Source organism: Hakea prostrata, chromosome 10 (assembly GCF_041222555.1).
Source record: "Hakea prostrata isolate BN-2017 chromosome 10, UWA_Hpros_2, whole genome shotgun sequence".
In the NCBI taxonomy this organism is placed as follows: Eukaryota; Viridiplantae; Streptophyta; class Magnoliopsida; order Proteales; family Proteaceae; genus Hakea; species Hakea prostrata.
The window spans coordinates 43,693,285-43,715,467 of NC_142609.1; the positions used below are offsets into that span (position 1 = coordinate 43,693,285).

The following is a 22,183-nucleotide window of genomic DNA, read 5'->3' on the forward strand; positions in this document are numbered from 1 at the left end:
TGTCAAGCCCAAGTTCCCAAAATTTGTAACCTCAAATGGATTTTAGGGTTTTGGAACCCTAAAGTAAAAGGCCATGAGTTTTTCTTGGCATTGGTTCTCGTCTATTGGGTGCTTCTCGAGTCTGGATCATGTCCTTGTACATGGATGTACTAGTGCAGATGGAATTCATCGCGCTTATGGATTTCACTAAAGTGTCTTCGACATCCTTGTACAAGGAAATAATCCAAATGTGAGTACGCGATTCATAAGTCAAGAATCATAGAACAATAAAATGTTCAAACTATTGTAAATAAATAATGATCAAGCTTAAGGAGTGGATAAAGAAAGTAAACAAAAAAGAATTGCATTTTTGGTATTTGGGAGTTTAAACCCTAGATTCAATTTACAATATGCACATCAAAATCTAAGTCTATAGTGATGACTTAAAATGTAAAATCGTAACCATACCTAGAAATAACTGAACCGCGGATATCGATCAGATTAGGAAGATCGACTTCACCGTCTATCTGCGATTCAATTATAAAATAAGAAGCCGATCTTATGAAGATGAAGAAGAAATTTAGGTTACAGAAAAAAGAAAGGAGACATTACCGATTGCTTGAGAGATGTGGAGCCCTAAAGATGATGAGTGAGGTTTTCCTTTCTCCGCTTTAGCTTTTATACTGGGCGTTACGGAGGCGAGAGTAACTGACGCACGCATGGCATCCAAATGGAATCAACATGCATTTGGTGGAGTGAGCGAAATCTTCATGTACATGAACATATGCGATGCATCTAGATGGAATCCACCATGTGGTACCAACTTTCAATGGTTATAGATGGATTACATCTAGATGTCTTAAATGCATTCACAACTTCATGTGCACAAAGATTTGATAAACCCTTGCCAAGAATGACCTATTCAGCCAAGAGGTACTCCTTCCATGAAAAAGTAGTATTTTTGTATGCAAATGTGGTACTAGAGATGCAAGTTCAGCCTCGATGGCCCAAACTTGCCACTACCCACTCTAAGCCCAAATAAGATTTGGATTCAAAATTTTGCATTGGAGGATATGTTAGGGCCAAGACAAGGTGGCTCTAATCATGTCAGGGCCAAGTTAAGGTTGAGTGTTTGACTAAGGTCGAACTATCGGGGTATCCTTGATGAGTTGAAGATTGTCCATCTCTGCTTGCAAATGAAACATCCCTTCTAAGACACCATCGAGCAACCCCTTAGAGAAATAACCTCAACTTGATTGATAGAAGCTACCTCAATTGGCTCAGATAAGTAGGGGGAGTCTAAGGTGTATGTAATCTATGGTGTTGTAGATCTTGAGGAGGAAAGAAAATGTTGTTGCATTTTTAAGTGTATCTCTACGGTAACTCCAACTGACCCTTCTATGCTTTTAGGACCAATTTCTTGTACCAAAGAGGAATTAATATTTATTTATTTAAATTTTATTTTTTTTGGTATCTTATTTATGTTTTTTCTTTTCTTTTTTTTGGGTAAGTATTTGTGTTACTTTGTTACTTTTGAGTGCTGTTTTATAAGGAGGTGAAAGTTACGCAACTTACAAGAGAAAAATTTAGACACCTAACGACCGGACACATATCCTGTCCATTTCTTGTAGTTAAGTGACATTTGTCCCAACATCACATCAAAAGGTTGATGTCCATTTACAAGTTACATCATTATTTTTTAATTTAATCACAATTCTTTGATTTGACTTATAAATGAATTTCAGTCATTTAATGTAATGTTGGAACATATGTTATATATCTACAAAGAAATGGATGTTAGAAATGGAATGGATAAATTTTTCCTAAAGACCCTTAACTTTGAACAAATCCAATAAAATAAAAGAACATGTAAAAGCCCAACCCAATTAAATGGAAGACCAAAACAAAAAGCTGATCCCATCACTTCAAAATCAACAAAAATTTCCATGACTAGACATAAACCTTTTTTGTTTTAAATATGTAATAGTGGAAATTTAAACCGAACCAGACCAGCTTTAACACCAAGGCGATCAATAATAGTCTATCGAGAATAAAATCAAAATAAAACGAAATAAAAAAACCGTGCTTAATTTCTCGGTTGGTTATATTAATATCGATTATCACCTAGAAATTAGGGGCATCAATAAAACTCTTTTGACCCAACATGGTCCAAACTTGTTCTGAGCCTGACCTGATTCAAGCCCAATTTTTTCAATCTAAAGGGTAGGCTCGAGTTACAAAATAATGAGCGCTGAAATGGTCAGGGTCGGGTTAAGTTTAGCCTTGGGGCCAACCTGACTTAGCCCAACTCCCTATATTAGTTTAATTCAATTATCTATACTTAAAAGTTATTTAATATCGAAATTAGATGGTATTACATTGTTTCTCAGTCGATAAAGCCAATAGCTTTCAACAAAGAATTCAAGGGTTTGATTTTACTTGATTGTAATATTATTATCAATTTTGTTTTTCACAAAAAACTTGGTCAGGGTTAGGGTTAATCAGGCAGGTCCTGTTAGGGTTGGGTTATGGTTGAAAATTTTTAAACCTTGATAGGGTTCAGTTGGGCTTGGGTTTCAATTTCCGTTGCTAGGGTAGAGTTAAGGTTCAAGGCTAACCTAAGTCAGTCATTCTAGGCCAAAATTATTGCTTGAAACTCTTAATGTAGGGCCTGATAGGTACAAAAGTGAATGACACATGAATTGAACAACTTTAGCTAACGGCCCCAACCTTCTAGAATATACACATATACGAACCAATTGGATCAAAACTTTTATGACTACATAAGAACTAATACCTCTTTGTGAAAAGATCACGTATTTGACTCTTTCTGATGGTATATGTTACAAAAATAAAATCCAAATGCATTTTAAAAATCCTCAATTTTCACGAAACAGACTCAGAGCTTCTTCAGGGCCCACCAGAAAATTTGACCCCACATCCAAATTTGCCGTTTATGATAACTCACGTTCTTGTAGATTGTTTGCCTCTATTATTGAACAAAGATAATCAATTCATTATAAAGATATACTTAAAAACCACGCAACAATTTATGTGGAGGTTTACAATTTGTGTTAGCTACAAAAAATGGTTGAACCCATCCACGTTTATTGTGACTAAGTCTTTTTCTAGTAGAACTGTAGAACCCATTTAAGGACCGGGTGTAGGGGAATGGGAAAGGTTCCTCTAAAGATGTCGGTTTCTTCGGAAGCCAATCAACAGCATAGTTGGACTCCCGATACGCATGTTGGAATCTGATTCTTCTATTTTTTTCCCACTTTGTCCTTTATTGTATGCATCATTCTCGCAATTCTCCCTTGTATTATTGTATTTGGCGTTGGCAAGTCAATAATTGTAAGAGAGTCGGACTCTACATATAAATGCATGAAATTCCTTTCACGTGCAAATTGGATTCCTTCAGAGATCGTCTGCAACTTAGCTTCCAAAATGTCCGTCTCCGTTGTTCTCTTCACGAAACCTCCAAAAAACTTGTCAACTATATTTCAAAGTACACCTCCTATTTTGACAGTATCCGCCTTTACATAGTGATGTATCCACATTGATTTTAATCCAATCTTCCTTAGGATGACACAACCCACCAGCACTTTTAGGGCATTTGAATTTTATTGTTCTCTCCCTGCACGTCCCCAAACTGAGCTTACTTGATTGTAATTTTTTTTTAAATATCTTATTGAGTAAATATTTTTTAAAAGCTAACCATCTGAAAAAAATTTCGAATAAAAAATACACATGAGATTTTGGATAAATAAGAAAAAAACAATTAAGAGGATATGTGAATCACGAAAATAACTTTTTGAATATAAATATGAAATAAATAAACTGAAGAAAAAAAAAAAAAAAAATTTTAAAAAAAAATATATTTTTTTTAAAAAAAAAAAAAAAAAAATTTTAAAATAAAAAAAAAAAAAAAAATTAAAAAAAAAAAAAATATTTTTGGGGGGGTTGGGTGGTGGGGGGGGAACATGCATCAAATATCTACGAAGAAAATTGGGTTCAAGTGCCTAAACATATGATGCCTGTGAACCTAATTCCAACCTAAACGATTTTTCTTATATAGAAAAATTGACTTTGATAATGATTCTTCTCCAAACTCTTTGATAATGCTCCCATCTCTATGCTCCTAGGGACGAAGTAGGATTTGACATCGGGAGAGGCCGAACAGGATTATGCTAGGCCGGTGATTCTGACACGGTGATGTTTGTGGTGCTCAACGTTGGATAGACATCACGTGAATTCTATTAAACCTTAGTCGCTTAAAATGCTGACTCGATCGGATAAAGGGAAAACCGTTTATTTCACTCAAATTGGCATAATGTATAGATGCTCTTTTTTGCAATTTAGATTTGATGAAATTCATGTGACGCGAATCCAATGCTGGGCACCACCGAAACAACCAGGTCAAAAGCAAGATTTGGTCAAATGAAGATTGCAAAATTTGTTACCACTAATATTTAAGAAAAAAGAAACTACTACGTACCAATTTAAAATCTATTATATTTTTTATGAAAACAATAACAAGGGGATAAAACACAATGATCCTTCTATCAATTATATTAACACTAACAATTTCTCAAATAGGGGGATCGGGAAGTGCTCGTATTTCACTCATGAAAAGAGGGCCAAAAGGTGGAGTTGTGTGCTTCTTACACCTTCTCACCGCATATTAAGAAGAAAGACCCGCTTCTAAATTTTGACAAAATAAATCAAAACGAGAGTCACACTAAATGAAGGACCCTAGCTCCACCTAATGCTACATAAGCAATAATAGTGCTTTACTTCTACAACGCAGTTTGAATCACCTCTCTGCAGTGAATCACCTCTCTAGGCGATCTCTTGATGCTTTTTCACCTAATGCTACGTAAGCAATAATGGTGCATTACTTTTGCAACAAAGTTTGAATCACCTATCTCTAGGGGATGTGGTCTATGATTGAAGGTACCAGTAGTTGAACCTTGGCCTCTAAAGAAGAAATTTTAGATTTCAACCATTGAAGCAATCAAAGCTACCTGTCACGGCCTTAGTTATTGACTAAGCCAACCGCGCACTAGCACTACTTGCACTAAGCCCAAAACCTAGGTAGAGAGAGTAAAAGAAAGCTAGAGCCAAAGAGAACCGAGAGAACTTGTATTGCCACTGTTTGATGCTTGTACAAATGAGTCCTCCCTATTTATAGGTGAGGTAGGAACAATGAATGGTTGGATTTGTACAAGTGCAGAATCTAATGGTTAGGAATATTCTAGTGGGCAGAATTTCTAGGGATATTTCTAGAGACAAGATACTTTATAGATGTAGACCTCAGAATCTCCTCCCTTCTAGAATGTGGGCAAGTGTAGCCCATTAGGACTAAGTTGGGTTAGTCCAGTGTGGCCCATTAGTAACTAGCTAAGTTGGGCTAAACCATGTATGGTTCATTAATATTATTCTATTGGGCCTACGATGAATTGGGCGGTCATCTCCCCCACCACCCGCGACGCCCGCGTCACGGGAATCTCCTATATATTCTTGAGCCACAATGCGCGGTCCCAACGCTCGCCTCGAGCAACCCCCACCACCAAAACCTCGACGGAGGCACCCCACGGCGCATTACCGATCCGCCATATATGTTCCGCCTCCTTGTCAAGGATGTTGTTATGCTTGTAGGGCCCTGTAGAAGTCCCACGACAGGACCTCCGCATCTCCGGTAAGGCTTCAACAACGCATGGAAGACAGGATGGACTGAGATTTGGTGGGAGGCTAGTTGGTAGGAAACCACCCACTCCACGATTGAACGGCCCTCATACCGACGGACCAGCCGTGCACCTCGCAAGGACTTGAATTGTTGGGGAGAACCACCAGACCAGTCCCCATTGCGAAGGCGGGTCGCATCATGTCGGCCCACCTCACTCTCGTGGCTTGTCAAGAGGACAGCCACACCAACCCGCCTTGGTGAGGCTTGGGCAACCGGGGGGCACACGCCGAACTCCTAGAGCTGACCTCCTTCGGCCGGGCCTGGGGACATCCCCTGCTCCAAGAGGCCGCCAAAGTGGACGCCCTCTCGGCTCCCTCTCAAGCATGGCCGAAAGAAGCCGGCCCCCCAGCCCGACGTTGGGACCAACAAGGTGCTCCTCCCCAAAGCACACCTGTTTAAGAATGGCATAGGACGACCTGACCCGTGCAAGAACCAGCCAAGCACCAAGTCGAAGTCGCCATGTCACGACCGACAAGTCCACGGGCCCCAAGCCCCAAGTCACTCGACCCCGGCAACCCCCGATAGGGCGGCCGAGGACGCAAGGCCCCCGCCGGAGCCCCAAACGCGCCTCCTCCGGAGACAAAGTGGGGCCCCGACAACCAGGCCCTGCCAGCGGATACGCACCCCACGACACAACCCCGGATGAGGGGCGCTCGGCTGATAGCACCAAGCCGGCAAGATCCCAGGCACCCCCACCGTGCCGAGGAGTGCACAGGGCCCGGGGCAACCCAGCCCAAGGGCCACACAAAGGAAGCAGTCGGGTGAAAGGCCACCCCCGTTCGAAGAGAACGAGCCCCGGGGGGCGACCCCCCCCCACCGCCAAGCTCCGGCCAGACTGCCCCAAACTCAAAGGACCGGCGAAGCCGAGCAAGACGACACCCGACGGAGCCGCGAGGCCCAAGGAGCCCACCAGAAGCGAAGAGAAGCCCGGCACGGACCCCAACAGAGGGAGAACCCACGAGCCAAGACCGGGCAGCCCGAGCCGGCCAAGAAGCGACCGGAAAAAGCAAGCCCAAAGCCCCAGGCAGGGCACGACCGCAGGGACCCGCTCCACCAAGAGCGCGGCGGGAGGAGAGGCACGGGACGGAGACGCCCCACGACGAGCCCGAAAACCGCCCAGGCCAAGGAAGGCAACCCCCGAGCACCGCCCCGAAGCCAGGCGGCACCCACCCGGGCCACGCACACACCCCCAAGGGCCGACGGCACCCACCAACCAGCACACGAGCCCACCGCGGACCACACGGAAGAGCACAAGGGGGGGCCCAGGGGAGAGCACCCAAAGAACCCGAGGCCACGGCCAGAGCCACGGCGCCCCCAACGCAAGGGCCGCGCCACGCCAACCCACCCGCGAGACGGGCCAAGGCACAACCAGGACCCGCCGGACCGGGGGGGGCCCCCAGGAGCCGCACCAGAAGCGGAGGACGGCCACAGCGACAACCCAACGAAGCGAACCACAAAGCAGGAGAGACAAGCCAACCGGGAAGAACGACAAGAAAACCAGGGAGAGAGAAAGAAAGCAGAGCCAAAGAGAAGAGAGAAGAGAGGAGGAAAGAGCAAGGAGGAGGAACAGAAGGGGAGAAAGGGAAAAGGAGGAAAAGGGGAGAAGGGAAGAGAAAGAAGAGGACCAAGAGAGGGAGGAGGGGAGGGGGCCAAGAACTAGTGGGGTAAACAGAGGAAATATATCAGGGTACGATGAATGGGGGTCATACCGGTTCACCTATCTCTAGGGGATCACTCAATGCTTTTTCACCACATATATTGTGCGACAACTATTTGTATAAATACCGATAAAATAATTCATTGATAGAATTCAAAATATCCAAATATGGACCCACAAAACATATTTGATGGAAAAAACATCAGGGAAACATTGATCTGGACTGCTACAAGTGGAGAGTACAATAACTCTGGCACCTCAAGTGGCTTTGTACAATTCTAATGGCCATTGCACATGTGCTTAACACAATGACAAAAAGACTATTTTGACCCAGTCAAAAATAAAATATCTCAACTTGTTGTCTCAAGTCTAAAACCCATAGACTCTAAATTACGGTCTTAACCCAATCAAAGACGAAAATACCAAAAAATCGATGTTTTCCCATTGCATTTCCATTAACATGTCTTGACGAAGAAAAAATTTTCCCCATTAACATGCACAAACCGAAAAGTCATTTCCACCAAGAAAATAATAAAACAGAAAAAGTCATCCTCCCAAGCTAGTGTTTGGCTCAGGATAATTATGAAGTACCTGACATTTTTTATAATAATAATTTATTCAAAAAGACAAAAAGTGAATTTTAAAAAAAATTTCTTTTGTGGTAATCAGGAAAACAGTGAAATAGGTACGGTCAAGATGACAACTGGAGAAGTATATAAAATGAAATAATCTTTAAAATAAACCATAGTGGAGATCATGAGTTGGCCGCGCGTACAATTCAAGCTAGACCGTTGACAAGGTATATCTACAATTTACAAATAAATAACCTGTTTAGGTGAACGATACGTTTCTTGCCCGAGTGCCTAACAGCAACATGTCGTCCATTAACTGAGTGAGGAGATGAGCAAACGAACTACCATGTGAAGAGATTCTGAATTCCACCGAAGTAGAGAAATTATATAAACTTGATACGTGACTATAACCAAGGTCCGACGTGTTGACTAGTGTCGGCTGTGTCGGTGGTGGCGACACCAGCCGAAATATCAGGCGATTTTTGGCGTTGTAATTTCCAGAGTTCGTTGTCGGAGTTGAAGATGCCACGGCCAAGTAAATCTTCCTAGAGAGTGATGAATTGATCTCCTTTCAGGTAGTTTTCGAAGTTGGTCTTGAGCATGTATTCGACGTTGAGAGGGTTGGTAGTGAGGAAGCCATGGATTTTAACAGGCCAGCAGAAGATGACGCTGTTGGTGGCAGAGTGGCTGAGGATTTGGGTGGACCATTCGAGGAAACAATGGCGGTTCTTGATGAAATCTGGTAGGGTTCTGACGAAGGGGTAAGAGGTGAATCCTGGTATGGTGGTGGTGGTGTATGGTTTTCTCTTTCGGGAGTAGAAGAAGTAGAAACTGAAGCAGCAAGTGATGAAATTGAAACACCACCGCTCAAACCTCCACTAGCACCACCAATTCCTCCATCAGTCCACCCCCAGCTCCTCCACCTAGTCCTCCACCAGCTCCTCCACCTAGTCCACCGCCTACACGGCTACACCCTCCACCAAGTTCGCCACCAACTCCTCCTCCAAGTGCACCACCTGCACCTCCACCAGTCCACCGCCACCCCTCTACCGACATTGGCAATATATTATAAAGAAATCGGCGATATATCGCAACAGTCGACAAAATCGTCAACTTTGTGAATTTATAGTGTCGCCCCAGCGACATCACGATAAATCCCCGTATATTTACGATACACAGTACATTGACTATAGCTAGTCATATCCACCAAGTCATAAATGGTTGAAAAAAGCCTTTTTAATATTACATAAAAGAAAAAATGCATATCCCCAAAAATATTAACGATACAGTGTCTCTCTCTTTCAAAATGATTGACGAAGGGTATTGTAGTAAATGCATAAGAGTCTAAGTCGTCTGTCGTCTTACGTTTACTTTATTCGGCGAATGCCGCTCGAGGAGAAAAATTACATGCAATGGTACTAAAAAAATAGAATTAAAGAAAAAAAGAAGATTATTTATCTTCTCACTAATAAGTCTTGACTCGGCTCTCTCTTCTGAAAGCGTAGAGAAGAAGGGAAGTAAATCACAATAGAGTAGGGCATCTTTATAGATTAGTATCGAATTTCGATTTTATGGTATACATATGGTGATGAGTTGTTGATGGTTTTTCACTCGAGAGAGTGATTTCTTTGAGCAATTTCACAATCCATATGGGGAACTGCTTGGATTCTGCTGCAAGGGTTGACAACACTCAAAGCACTCAGATTATTTCTTGTAAGCTCTCTAAATTCGTTTTCTTTTCTTCCTCGGTGTGCAGTTCAGTTTTTTAAAGATCCAAGTTTCATTCTTTGTTGTTTCTGGTTTTGGTTTCAGTTCTAATTATGTCCTGTAAATGATAAAAGCTCTACCTTCCTATTCTGGAGTAGGGATTTCAAAAAATTTCGAAAGGATTTTCTTTTCCATATCTTTTACCCCTGCAGAACTACAGATTCGGCATGGATTCTTTGAGCTGTCGCCATTTCTCTACTTGATTTTCAGTATCTAGTGGGTTCATGGTAGGATTTGCGAAAATTGAGGGTTTATCCCATTTTCTAAACCCTATTTTCCTTTCTTTTGCTCATTTTTACAGAACCTAAATTCACTAAGAATTGTGGGTTCTTTTCCAGTAATGGATAGAGTAGCGTTGACTCCCCATGGATGAACCAAGTATGGAGTTTGAATGTAGGCATTCTTAATTACCGCGTTTATGTGGGGATTTTTTAAAAATCATTTTTCTTCCTTGTTGAATAGCTAAAAGTCTCACTTTCATCTGCCATTCGCTTCTAATTTCCTGCAAGATATCTTGAATGATAAATTCAGTCGCTGGAAATCCTTGAAATGGCGAGCTCCTATTTCTTTTATTGATTGATATAGCTTGGAGAAGGGATCTAGTCAAAGTGCATCCTATCGTTTGAATTAATTGTTTCACTTTATTTATTTCTATTCATTGGATGACCTTGTTTATTGCATGTCTTTTGAAGCTTCAGGGGTGTCAAAAGGAACCAGCAAAACTACCTCAACTTCAGCAGTTTCTAGTTTGACATTTCCATCCTACAGTGAAAGGAGCACCTCGGGAAGTCTTCCGACTCCTAGGTCTGAGAGTGAGATATTGTCATCCCCAAACTTGATATCGTTCACCTTTAATGAGCTAAAGAGTGCCACTAAAAATTTCCGCCCAGACAGTCTTCTTGGAGAAGGAGGATTTGGTTATGTTTTTAAAGGATGGATTGACAGGCACACCCATGCTGCCACAAGGCCTGGATCTGGAATTGTTGTAGCTGTCAAGAAGCTTAAGCCAGAAGGTTTCCAAGGTCACAAGGAGTGGTTGGTAGGTTTCTCATCAATCTTGTTGCTTTTCTCTCTCTCTTCCTTTTTCTTATTCCTTTGTTGATTGATTGCAGACAGAAGTAAACTATCTTGGCCAACTTCATCATCCTAATTTAGTTAAGCTTGTTGGTTATTGCTTGGAGGGGGATAATAGGCTTTTGGTTTATGAGTTCATGCCTAAAGGGAGCTTGGAAAATCATCTATTTAAACGTAAGTAAACCTATTTCCTCTCGATGTCATGGGTTAAGCTTCTCACTAAACTCATATCAATTAAAGCTTATCCCAAGTCTCCAATTACTCAGAATTGAATGGTGTTTTATTGCCTGTAGTTGCTTTTCCTGTAATTCTCTGAAATTCTCGGTTAGCATTTTGACAAGTTGCTATATAATTATGCATTGGCTCTTATCAAAACTCTAATTAAAACAGAATTCCCTCATTCCTAAAATCTCTCTCCTCTTTCCTTCATGTTGTTTCTTGCCATTTCTTTCTATTCTACTTTCACACTTAACACAAGCCTGAACATTGGGTTTTTAATCTCTCTCTAACTATGACAACACCACGGTGATTCCTGCTTCTCTCTTTGGAATCACAATATTTAATGGTAAACCCCATTGATACCTGAAAACAAGAATCTCTTCTCTCTCTCCCCACCATAATTTTTTTTTTTTTTGCATAAGGGTGAGCAATCGATTTGATTTCCGTAGCAAGAAAGAGGAGAGGGAAACACTTTTCTGTTACTCCAACTAGGGAGAGAGATTTATTTTCTTTGTTTAAGCATGAGTTTACTGTGAAGATAGGAAAACGGTAAGACAACATGTTATTCCTAGGTGGACACCCGAGGGGGGGAATCAGTGTCTTCTAAAATTCTCTTTAATATGACGCTTTCTTAATCTCAAGACAAGATTGATCAAGATAATCCTATAGTTATCAATTACACAACGACACGTCCATCACAAACCAAAATGTGGATGGGTCTATCAAACGGTGTACCACCACTTTGTAATCAAAACTCCAATATATGCAATGCAAAAATAAACTAGAGATACAAGACACCAAATTTACGTGGTTTGGCCAAACTGCCTACATCCATGGAGTAATGCAGCTAATGCCCTAAATATAGCTTCGTATTTACTCAATACTTTCCAACTAAAATCTTGATCAATACAGTAATCATAGAGCACTCACTTTCAATACATTCAAAACATAGAGCACCCACTCTAGTATGAATTCTTGGACCCATTAAATTATAGGGCTACAACCTAAAAAAACTAAACCCTAATAAGCAACTATTTGAAAGGTGAAACTTTTCAAATGAGGGAGATTACTATAGATTACTCACCTTCTTCTTCAACGTTTTCATTAAAATATGCATCCAAGCTTGTTCTCCATACCGATCTTACTTCTTGGTTTCTCCTCATTGTTTTTCTTAGTCTATACAAGCCAAAAACCCGCTACTGTTTTGCTCAAATTTGGACTTTTAAAGAGGATGAACGTTGATGTGCAGTAACCATTGGATTTCATTTTCTAGATGAGCCGCAAAGAGAATCTAATCACACAACCGTTGGATATCCTCTTTAAAATGGTGGGTGACATCTAGGCCGTTGGATGTCTTAAGTTATATGAGACCTCACAAGATTATTTTAGACAAAGTCTTTTTTGATTCTGTCTTAAATATGCAACACACTAGATCAACCAAACACCTCGCGATGAAATCTTTTCTGTCTTGGACACTTGAAAACCAAGCGCATAAATCTCGGCCCTTAAAGTCGGATCTTCATCCATGTCCTTTTAATAACCATTAGATTCACACCATTCAATCTTTCAAAATTATACCTGCCTCCCTGAGACATAAAACTTCTTTCAAAAAGACCCCCAAACTCTTTAAAAATTATTTTTGAACATTTGAATATAGATAACATCACAGAGAGAAAATTTCATCAGACGTCTACATTGCCCAGATTTGCTTCTATATCGCACACTCTCATGAGAAACATCATAACTTCCTCGTTTGATATCGGAATTACAATCTGAAAAATGTGTTGGAAAGATGACTTCATGAACTACGTTTTTGCAGTTGTAGGTGAACCCCAATTGCATGACTACCCAAAATATCATCCAAGATGATCTTGGTGCAGTGACCTGTGAAATCCAATATCCTAAAGAATCTTTACTTCATCCAAAACACTTAAATCTTCTCATAAGCACTCAAAACCGTTGTAATAGTGTTAATCAACTTCTAAAAACATAAAGCCTTCTATGGGACCTTCACTTCAGTATTAACTATGCACTCTTAGAACACACTTCATTTTTGTTGCCAACAATGACAACACATGCAATCTCAGCCAATGGAACAACACAACAGATGTGAGAGAAAGAGGCGAGAGAATGAGGAGAGAGAATTTAGGTGAGAGGGAAATCTGTTTTAATCTTAGTTTCCATAATAACCATTGGATATTTATATCGTCACTTCCACTTCTCAAAATCTTATACGGGAATTTATGCATATTCTTCTTAGGCCCAAAACCATGTCAACTCCTAAAATTTTCATTCAACCATGTTGAATGCATTCATTTCCGATTCACTTTCCTATTTGGCCATTTATCTGCTCAACATCCTCTTCAGTCTTCACAAATTGACTTGTTTTATTTCCGTGGGAAAAAAAGGCACTGCCTTGGTTTCAGCTCTGTCCTCAGGAAATTAGAAACCCAATCAATATTGATGTCCTTGTCACTTGCTCTAATTGCTACCACTGTGCAGGGGCTACACGACCAGACAACTATCTCTTGCCCTTTAGCTTCTTTGTTGCTCTACCTGGCACTGGGCTCACCCTTTTTAGGTTGCACTACTTTCTGCAGCTGATCTTATATCTCTCTTATGGAATCCATCCTTGGGTTTACTATGTAGTCTTCATTTCCAAAATACGTGAGAGGTTTTCATGTGGGTTTGACTTCCAGCTGTCATCTGGGTGCTCTAATTCCTCCATCTTGGGTTGTGACTGGAATAGAGAAAGTACTAGGCAGAGTCTGGCAGACATATTGTTAATGCAACTGCTACTGCTACAATCATATCTGTTTACTGCTATTGTAGCCTTGCTTGCTGCATCTTGGATTTTGACTTTAAATACAATAAGCATTGATACAACTGGCTACGTTAACATCAACTAGTGATACTATTATTGTCGAATGCAGCAACTTCTGGATGAAGCCATAACTGGACTTTCAGAGCGAAAGATCACGATTTTTATTTTTTTATTTATCTCTGCTGTTGCAGTGCAAAGATTAGCAATTTGGCCATTAACTTCCAAGTAATTTATTGTTTTCCAGGAGGGGGCCAGCCGCTATCATGGGCAATAAGAATCAAAGTTGCCATAGGTGCTGCTAGAGGTCTATCTTTCTTGCATGATGCTGAATCACAAGTGATATACAGGGATTTCAAGGCTTCCAACATTCTACTAGATGCAGTATGCTGAACAAATGAGTGGCATTCCCCCCCACCCCCCAATAATAAACTGTAGAATACCCTTTGCTGGTTTGAGCTTACATGAATGTTATCTGCTTTTTCACTTACATGTTTCATTTATCATGCTTTAACTTATGCAGGAGTTTAATGCAAAACTTTCAGATTTTGGCTTGGCCAAAGCAGGCCCCACTGGTGATAGGACTCATGTCTCCACACAAGTCATGGGTACTCATGGTTATGCAGCACCTGAATACGTTGCTACAGGTCCATTCATATATCCGTATTCAGTAACAGTTATTATTAACTTACTTTGCTTTGTCTACAAGCTACCCTACTTATTTCATTCTTATTTGATAACTGTGAACGCTTTGCCTGTTAGCTCTTACTTTGCTGATTCTTCTTACTTATTGTCCTCTTCGAATAGGAATGTGGATGATACATTTCTCCATATACGTTTTATGTAGTCATATGATATCTTCTTCTGTCACCCTATATGAATTTTCAGTGGCTAGAAATATTAGAATCACCTTTTTGGATTATAACTGCTATTCTCTAAGAGGTGGAAAATTTGCAGTGGCACTTAAATTCCACTCATGCAAGAAGGGAAAGTGGGAACAAGTAACCTACACAGTTATCCTAGATGAGGAAGATCTGCTAAAGCTTAGACTCCAGGGTGGCTCAGTTGGATTTTTATTTTTCTACCATACTCAAAATGAATTAGTGCTGACTGCTTGCTTTACTAAGTTTGCATAGGATGGAGATATGATGTTTTCACGCAGTTAACATGGTTTGGACTTTGGAACCTAGTTACACTTGGATGATCTAGTTATTTTCTATGCTGACGTTTCAAATAATAAACAGGTCGACTGTCTGCAAAGAGCGATGTTTATAGTTTTGGAGTTGTATTGTTGGAATTGTTGACTGGTCGTCATGCTATTGATAAAACAAGAGTTGGCACAGAGCAAAATCTGGTGGACTGGGCCAGGCCATATTTGGGTGACAAACGCAAATTATTCCGGATAATGGACACTAAGTTGGAAGGGCAGTACTCCCAGAAAGGTGCCTCTGTGGCTGCGAGCCTGGCCTTACAGTGTCTCTGTAATGAAGCTAAAGCCCGACCGCGTATGGTTGAGGTTTTAGAAAAACTGGAACAAGTTCAAGCCCCAAAGAATACTTCTAAACGACCGCAACTTGATAAGCAGATGGCGTCCAATCCTGTGATCAGATCCCCATTAAGACATCATCATTCACCCCTCCATCAAGCACGCATTGGTTCCCCATTACTATCTCAGCAGCAATCAGCACGTGTATGCTAAGACTGAAAATTTTCCATCCAATCTGGTATTTTGATGTAAATCACTTTTATCCCCCTTGTTTGCTAGTTTATTAAAACCTTTCATTGCACATAATCCTATATCTTAATCCAAATGTTAGTCTTTGTTTATTTGCATCAGATGCTGCAGTTGTGCATTATTTTTTGAATTAATGAGAAATTCCAGTCTATTTTTAGGTTTCTCTGCAGATTTACATGCTCCTTTGGTTCTATCACTTCTATGTAGTTAACCATGGTCTCCTCCAAGAAACTGCTGTCTCATTATCAGTTTATGTACAGTAAATTTCCTAGATCTACGAGATGAGAGAAAAACTTCAAAAATGAGTAGGTTTACAAGGTAAAAGTGAATGTGAAACAAGTCAAACCTGCTTGTTCTGTAATTAATTTTTGAATCTTGTAGATCTTGGCAGTTCCCCTGAGATTTTGTATTCACTTAAGAGCCTTGTTGACCATGTTTTCACTGTTGTGTTTGGTCCTCTAATTGGAGAAAGAGGCAAACATGCACACAGCACAAAAGCACACATTCATTTTCTTCATAGACATACTATATGGAGAGAAGCAGCTACTACAGCTACAATGTCCTTCAGTACTTGGTATTATTGGCCAGCCCATGAACCATGACAGAGCTGTTTTTTTGAGCCCTGGACTCCTTGGTTGCCATATATGAATTCTAGCAGTACTGGAGTTGATGTAGTAAGCCATTTATCTTCTCCTTCATTTTTTTTGTTCACGGGTATGTAGCAGTTGCGCTTTCTATATAGTTTTGCCAAAGGGCTTGATTTTGTAAATTTAAAATCTAAGAAACACTTAAATGTAAAAAATGTTATTATAATTACAAACATACTTCAGTTTTTTTTTATTTCGAATGTCGGATTGAAATTTGTATTTGTAGTACTAATTTGATGGTCAGTCGAACATATATAAAAAGAAAAAATATGAAACTAGAAATATATAAAGACATTTTGGTCATAAAAAATTCAATATGTTTTACATTAAATTTTTTTCGAGTACTACCCGGAATCAAATGGAAGATTTTTTTTTTTTGGGATTAAAATAAGTTAGGTCAAATTGGATCTAAATGATTTTTTTTTGGGGAATAAGTGATTTTTATATATTGGGGATATGTGTATTATATACTATAAGACGAGATTTGTCTTCCTGCCTCCAAGAGGATTCAAACCCTTACTTCCTAATTGGAGTTGGTTTTTTACCACGCATTAGATTCCACATAAATGATTCCAACTGCAGCTGAATTATCTATAAAAAACTCATACTTGCCGTTCTTAGTGAAGAGGTTATGGGTTTGACATGTACCTGCAGTTCATAGTGAAGAGATTATGGAATTTGGAGTCCGGATCAGTTCCCCCCGCGGGGAGCATAAAGTACTTTCATCTATGGGCCCCACTATTTTGTGTTGTCGGGAACCGTCGGGGAGCACTCTGTGCTCCCCGATGGGGGTGAGGATCCGAATTCATGAATTTGACATGTATGTGAGACCCCATCCCCAAACAAATATAAAACTCTCCTGTTTCATTTAAAAAAAAAAAAAAACTATGGATTTTTACAACCAAACGCTTTCTTCCTAGACGGTAGCACTCATTTCATGAAATCACTCGCTCGTCGACTCAAGCTAAATTTGGCTCAACTGCATCTCACTGTTTCAAACCTCAAAAGCACTTCCCTGGGTTCACTCTTCATCCTGCAAAAATGGAAAGACAAGAACCAGCTCAACCAAATCCTTGCGCAGACGATTTCCCAAGGTCTCATCCACAATCCTCCTATTGCGGCAAAACTTGTCTCCAGTTTCGCCTCAAGCCCCATTCCCGGAACCACAAGCATCGCCCGCTTGATTGCTGATCGAATTGATGGACTGGACACCTACACATGGAACACAGTCATCCGAGGTTATTTGCAAGAGGAAACTACCAAGGAGGCAATCTTGATTTATGCTCATATGAGAAGAAAAGGTCTAAAGGTGGACAGTTACACTGTTCTCTATGTGATCAAGGCATTTTGTCAAATTTCGGGCGATAGGGAAGGAGGGCAGATACATGCTCAGATTCTCAAAATGGGTTTTGTTGCGGAGTTAATAACGTGGACGGCTCTGTTACAAATGTATGGTGTGTTCTGCAAACTTGATTCCGCACAAAAGGTGTTTGATGAAAGCCTTGACAAGGATGTAGTGCTGTGGAATACCCTTGTTGCTGCGTATGCTCATTCGGACCACCCATACAAGGCACTCTCAGTTTCCCGTGCAATGGTAGATGACAATATGAGCCCAAATGGGTTGACTGCATTAAGCATCCTTTCAGCTTGTTCTTCTCTGAGAGCCTTGAGAGAAGGAAAACTGGTGCATTGTTACGTCATAAGAACTTTAGACAACATTGACTTGTATGTTTCCAATGCTTTGATAGATATGTACTCAAAATGTGGGTGTTTGTTTAGTGCCCACATGGTTTTCCAACATATGCCAATAAAAAATGTAGTTTCCTGGACTTCAATCATTAATGGGTATGCTAACAGTAATAACCATAGTGAAGCATTAGCGCTATTTAAAGACATGGAGTCTGCAAAAGTACCACCTGATGAAGTTACCATGTTGGCTGTTATCTCTGTGTGCTCAAAGCTAGGCAGCTTGGAGTTTGGGGAATGGATTGCTCAATATGTCGAGCAGCATGGCTTTAAGGAGGGGAGTATCTCTGTGGTAAACTCCCTAATGGACATGTATGCTAGATGTGGTAACATCAAGAAAGCTTGCCAGATTTTTGATGAGATGGAGAACAGGACACTGGTTTCTTGGACATCTATCATACAAGCTCTAGCTATGCATGGTTGTGGAATATCGGCCCTTGTGCGGTTCACTCAGATGCAGAGGGAAGGCTTCAGACCTGACAGTGTAGTCTTCCTCAGCATCATATCTGCTTGCACCCATGCTGGCTTGGTGAATGAAGGATGTGAATGTTTTCAATCCATGGTGGAGGACTATGGTGTTCAACCATGGATGGAACACTATGGATGCATGGTGGATCTTCTTTGCAGAGGAGGTCTAGTTAATGAGGCATTTGAATTCATCAAGGCTATGACTGTGAACCCGGATGCAATTATATGGCGCACTTTGATTGGAGCATGCGGGAATCATGGGAATACAATGTTAGCAAGAAAAATCTTGAATCATCTGCTTGAATTGGAGCCAAATCACAGTGGAAATCATATATTATTATCAAATCTGTATGCCATGATGGGAGAATGGGATAATGTTAAAGAAGCAAGGATGGAAATGGGCATCAGAGGTCTATGCAAACCAGACCCTGGTTCTAGTGTGGTGGAAGTCTGTGCTCTTTACTAAGAGTGATCTTTGACTTAAAATTTCCTATTTTAATTGGTTGGGATTTTGGTTTGCATTCTCAAATGAGCTTTCAGAATGTGTTCTAGACAGATAATCTATTCCGTGAATGCATAAACTTAAAATACTCACATACAGTGTACTGTAAAAGTATAATTCCCCTCACTGTCAATGTCTTCCAAGTGACAGGGGGTACAGTGATAAATATGACAGAGGAGCGAGGGTTCTACAACAAAGCTCACAGCCTGACTGGTATCTCTTTCTGTTCTCCAAGGCCCTGTTTGAATGGAGAAGCTTTTAAGGGGGTGGTATTCGGACAACTTTCCTGTGTAAGAGGTAAAGTTGAGATGTTTGGATAACGGGGGCAGAAAATGAGTCAAGCTGTTGAGAAATCTGAAATCATGTCGGATTACTAGTTCTTCCTTCCCGCATGTCTCCAAAGTCCCACCAATTTGGCAGGACTCATGAGGCAAAGATTAAGTAAAGTCGTGGTAGCTGCTTGTGCCACTCCAACAATTGGGAAGTTGTTGCACTGAAGTATCTCCATTATTCATTGTCCTCTTCAACCAACTTTCATTTTCAGCAAGAGGTAGGTAAACCAATATGAAATTCAACTAAGTGTCTTTTTTTTTTGTGGGGGGGGGGGGGGTTGTTCTCCTTTGCTTTCTCGCCGACCTTTTTGAGAACAACTGGGGGGGGGGTTTGGGAGGGGGGGGGGTTGTTTTTTTGGGGGGGGGGGGTTTACAGTCATGCTTTGAGACACTGGAACCGTGTTTATATCTATCAAAATAGACTTCACCCAAACCAGCAGATTTGATAGGATTCCCAATTCCCATGGCATTAACTTCATCTGCAATGAGGAGCTGTTCGAATGCTAAGCCAGCTCAACAATTTCTAGAAAAGGGCTTTCATTTGACAGACACTAAACATTTGTTATTATGATGGGGATCCATATTATTTAGGGTTAGTCATTCAGAAAAACATTTGAAAACCAGGATTACAGATAAGGGAAGAGACCAGATTCGAAGAGTTACAACATAACTGTTTTAGACTTTTGATACCCAAATTGGGATTAGAAACAAACATCTCAACTTTGTATATTAGTCACTTCTGGTCATTTAAATGTTGCATAATATACTAATTTTCTGTTTTGTGCAAATTCAACATAGATAAGGTCCACAGAAACTGACAGTGGAAACTGTCTTAATTCATTGGGCTCTTCTTACCATTTGATCTTCCTATTGTTTGGAGATTCTGTGTATTAAGGTGCATATGATTTCTTCTATATACTTGACGCTAAAGAAAATTTGGTCAGTGCAAGGTGGTTGGTGAGGTGTGTTCGCATGTTGATGATAATTTCTCTCATCTTCTCTGAGTTGATTCCTTATTGATCCCTCCAGGTCTGTGACCTTGGAGAGTTTAATCTAATGCAGCTTTAATGTTGTGGGCAAAATAAAAAAAAAAAATAAAAATAAAAAATGAAGAAGAAAACAAAAGGAAACCTTGTCAGTTATATGGGTTGTTGCTTGTATTTACTTAGTATTGAGCTTTCTATTATGCTGTCAAACTTTAAAGCTTGATGAATTCAGTTCTCAATTATCTTATTTCACTATAAATGCATCTCCATTTTCAACAAATGAATAAGTGAACACATGGTCTGATAAGCACCTTCTATTCCATTGTCTATAAATTTATTGTTAATATATTATCATGCTCATAAAAAAGCCACTAATTTTATGAACTTTAGATGGCACTATTAAAATAATGAAAAATGTCTGGTGAAATGTCGTTACTTCAATAGTTTTCTATACAGTGTTTTTTTCCTTCGGGTGTGGAGTAATAATTGCTACTAGATAATAGAAACTGCAGCTTCTTGTATGGCTGCAGATGATGGTGACAGTGACGATGATGAGGCAGACACACAGTCTATTAAGAGAGCTATTGAAATAAATTCTTACTTTCTTCATGCTGGAATTATAGAATGATTAGGTAAATAGTCATTAACTTTTTGTATGATCTTTATCTTGAAGGAGTATCCTGAACTTGAAAAACACATGATAACAACCAAAGTTGATCAGAGGCAGGGGTGGGGCTCGAATGGGCTCCAATGACATTGCTATGGAATCAGATCTGAATGTGGTGGGCGATGACTCACAAAAGAATTTCTCTGTCAGTCAAATTGTAGTGTCATCATCTTTTGGAGAAGGGATGAGGGGAATGCTTATACTCCAAGGCCAAAGAAACAACGATGAAGCGTTATGTTTCATCATCTAGCCACCATTGCTGAAGGCATTTGCACCTCAACAGTAGTCCAAGTCCTTATCAGTTGGGTTTGACTCCTGTACTCCATGCCATATGAGAGATCCTTGATATTTGTGATGGCATGGCTGGTATGGATTTCGAACAGTTTAGTGCCTCCAGCCAGACTTTCTTTGGAGGCGCTCTCATTACTAAGATCCCAGTTGGTAGAAGGGCCTTTCAGATTTATGGACTATATAATTTTCTCTTTCTTATAAATTCCCTGAGTAGATTTCTTTTCGAGAGTTTGTCATTTGAGCTCTCTTTCTAGGATGAAGAACTTCCCTTTGTTTTACAGTTTTGAAATGGAATGCAGGTTGCACTTTGTTTTTTTTTATTATTTATTATTTTTGTTTGTGTTGTTATCAGGGTTACCCCTTTGCTTCCCTTTTCTTTTAACTTGGATTGTCGATTAATAATATGCGTCTTCTTATGATAATCTTTGCAGTAGCTTCTTGGTGAATAACCAGTGACCAATTTCTGTTTTATGGTAGATTCATTATGTTTTCCAGGTGGAGTACATCAGTTTCATGTGGAAAGGAATCTTCCTGGAAATTTCTGCCCAGATAAAGGTTTGAGGGGACCATTACAATTCTTGATGACTCTGAATCTCTGATAACTCAAATATTGTTGAGGTTTACCATAAACTGGATTCAAATTAACATATGAAATATCAAACTGACAGAAGAATACATCTAAGAGAACTAAATAGCATAAACCAAATTTTAATTGGATGCAAGTAATCAATGAAGGAACTATATAAGAACTAAATACAAGAATCATATTGTAACCACATCCGAATCAAACTAATCAGGGTAGAATCTGGTTTTCAATCTTATAACCTTAGGTGGAATTAGATAGCATCAAATATTAGCATCTATGAGCTTTATTCATTTCATATTTAAGAAATTTCTTGGAATATTCTCATTTCACTATCTGTGATTCCATGGGTGCTTATGGCTGTTGCTTTGCAGTTTTGGCACTCCTC

At 40.1% G+C, this 22,183-nt stretch overlaps 2 protein-coding genes across 2 annotated transcripts; both read left to right on the plus strand.

The window, feature by feature from the left end:
- Window positions 1–9,410: 9,410 nt before the first annotated feature.
- Window positions 9,411–16,154, plus strand: LOC149003250 (putative serine/threonine-protein kinase PBL3). Its single transcript, XM_089136255.1, has 6 exons — window positions 9,411–9,670; window positions 10,417–10,763; window positions 10,837–10,972; window positions 14,086–14,222; window positions 14,362–14,485; window positions 15,083–16,154. The coding sequence occupies exons 1-6, from the start codon at window positions 9,607–9,609 to the stop codon at window positions 15,535–15,537; spliced, it is 1,263 nt and encodes a 420-aa protein (XP_088992381.1). The 5' UTR covers window positions 9,411–9,606; the 3' UTR covers window positions 15,538–16,154.
- A 963-nt stretch (window positions 16,155–17,117) lies between these two features.
- On the plus strand, window positions 17,118–21,991 carry LOC149003251 (pentatricopeptide repeat-containing protein At1g08070, chloroplastic-like). The gene is made up of 2 exons (XM_089138888.1): window positions 17,118–19,486; window positions 20,928–21,991. Exon 1 carries the CDS (start codon window positions 17,158–17,160, stop codon window positions 18,898–18,900), a length of 1,743 nt encoding a protein of 580 aa, XP_088995014.1. The 5' UTR covers window positions 17,118–17,157; the 3' UTR covers window positions 18,901–19,486; window positions 20,928–21,991.
- Window positions 21,992–22,183: the final 192 nt, after the last annotated feature.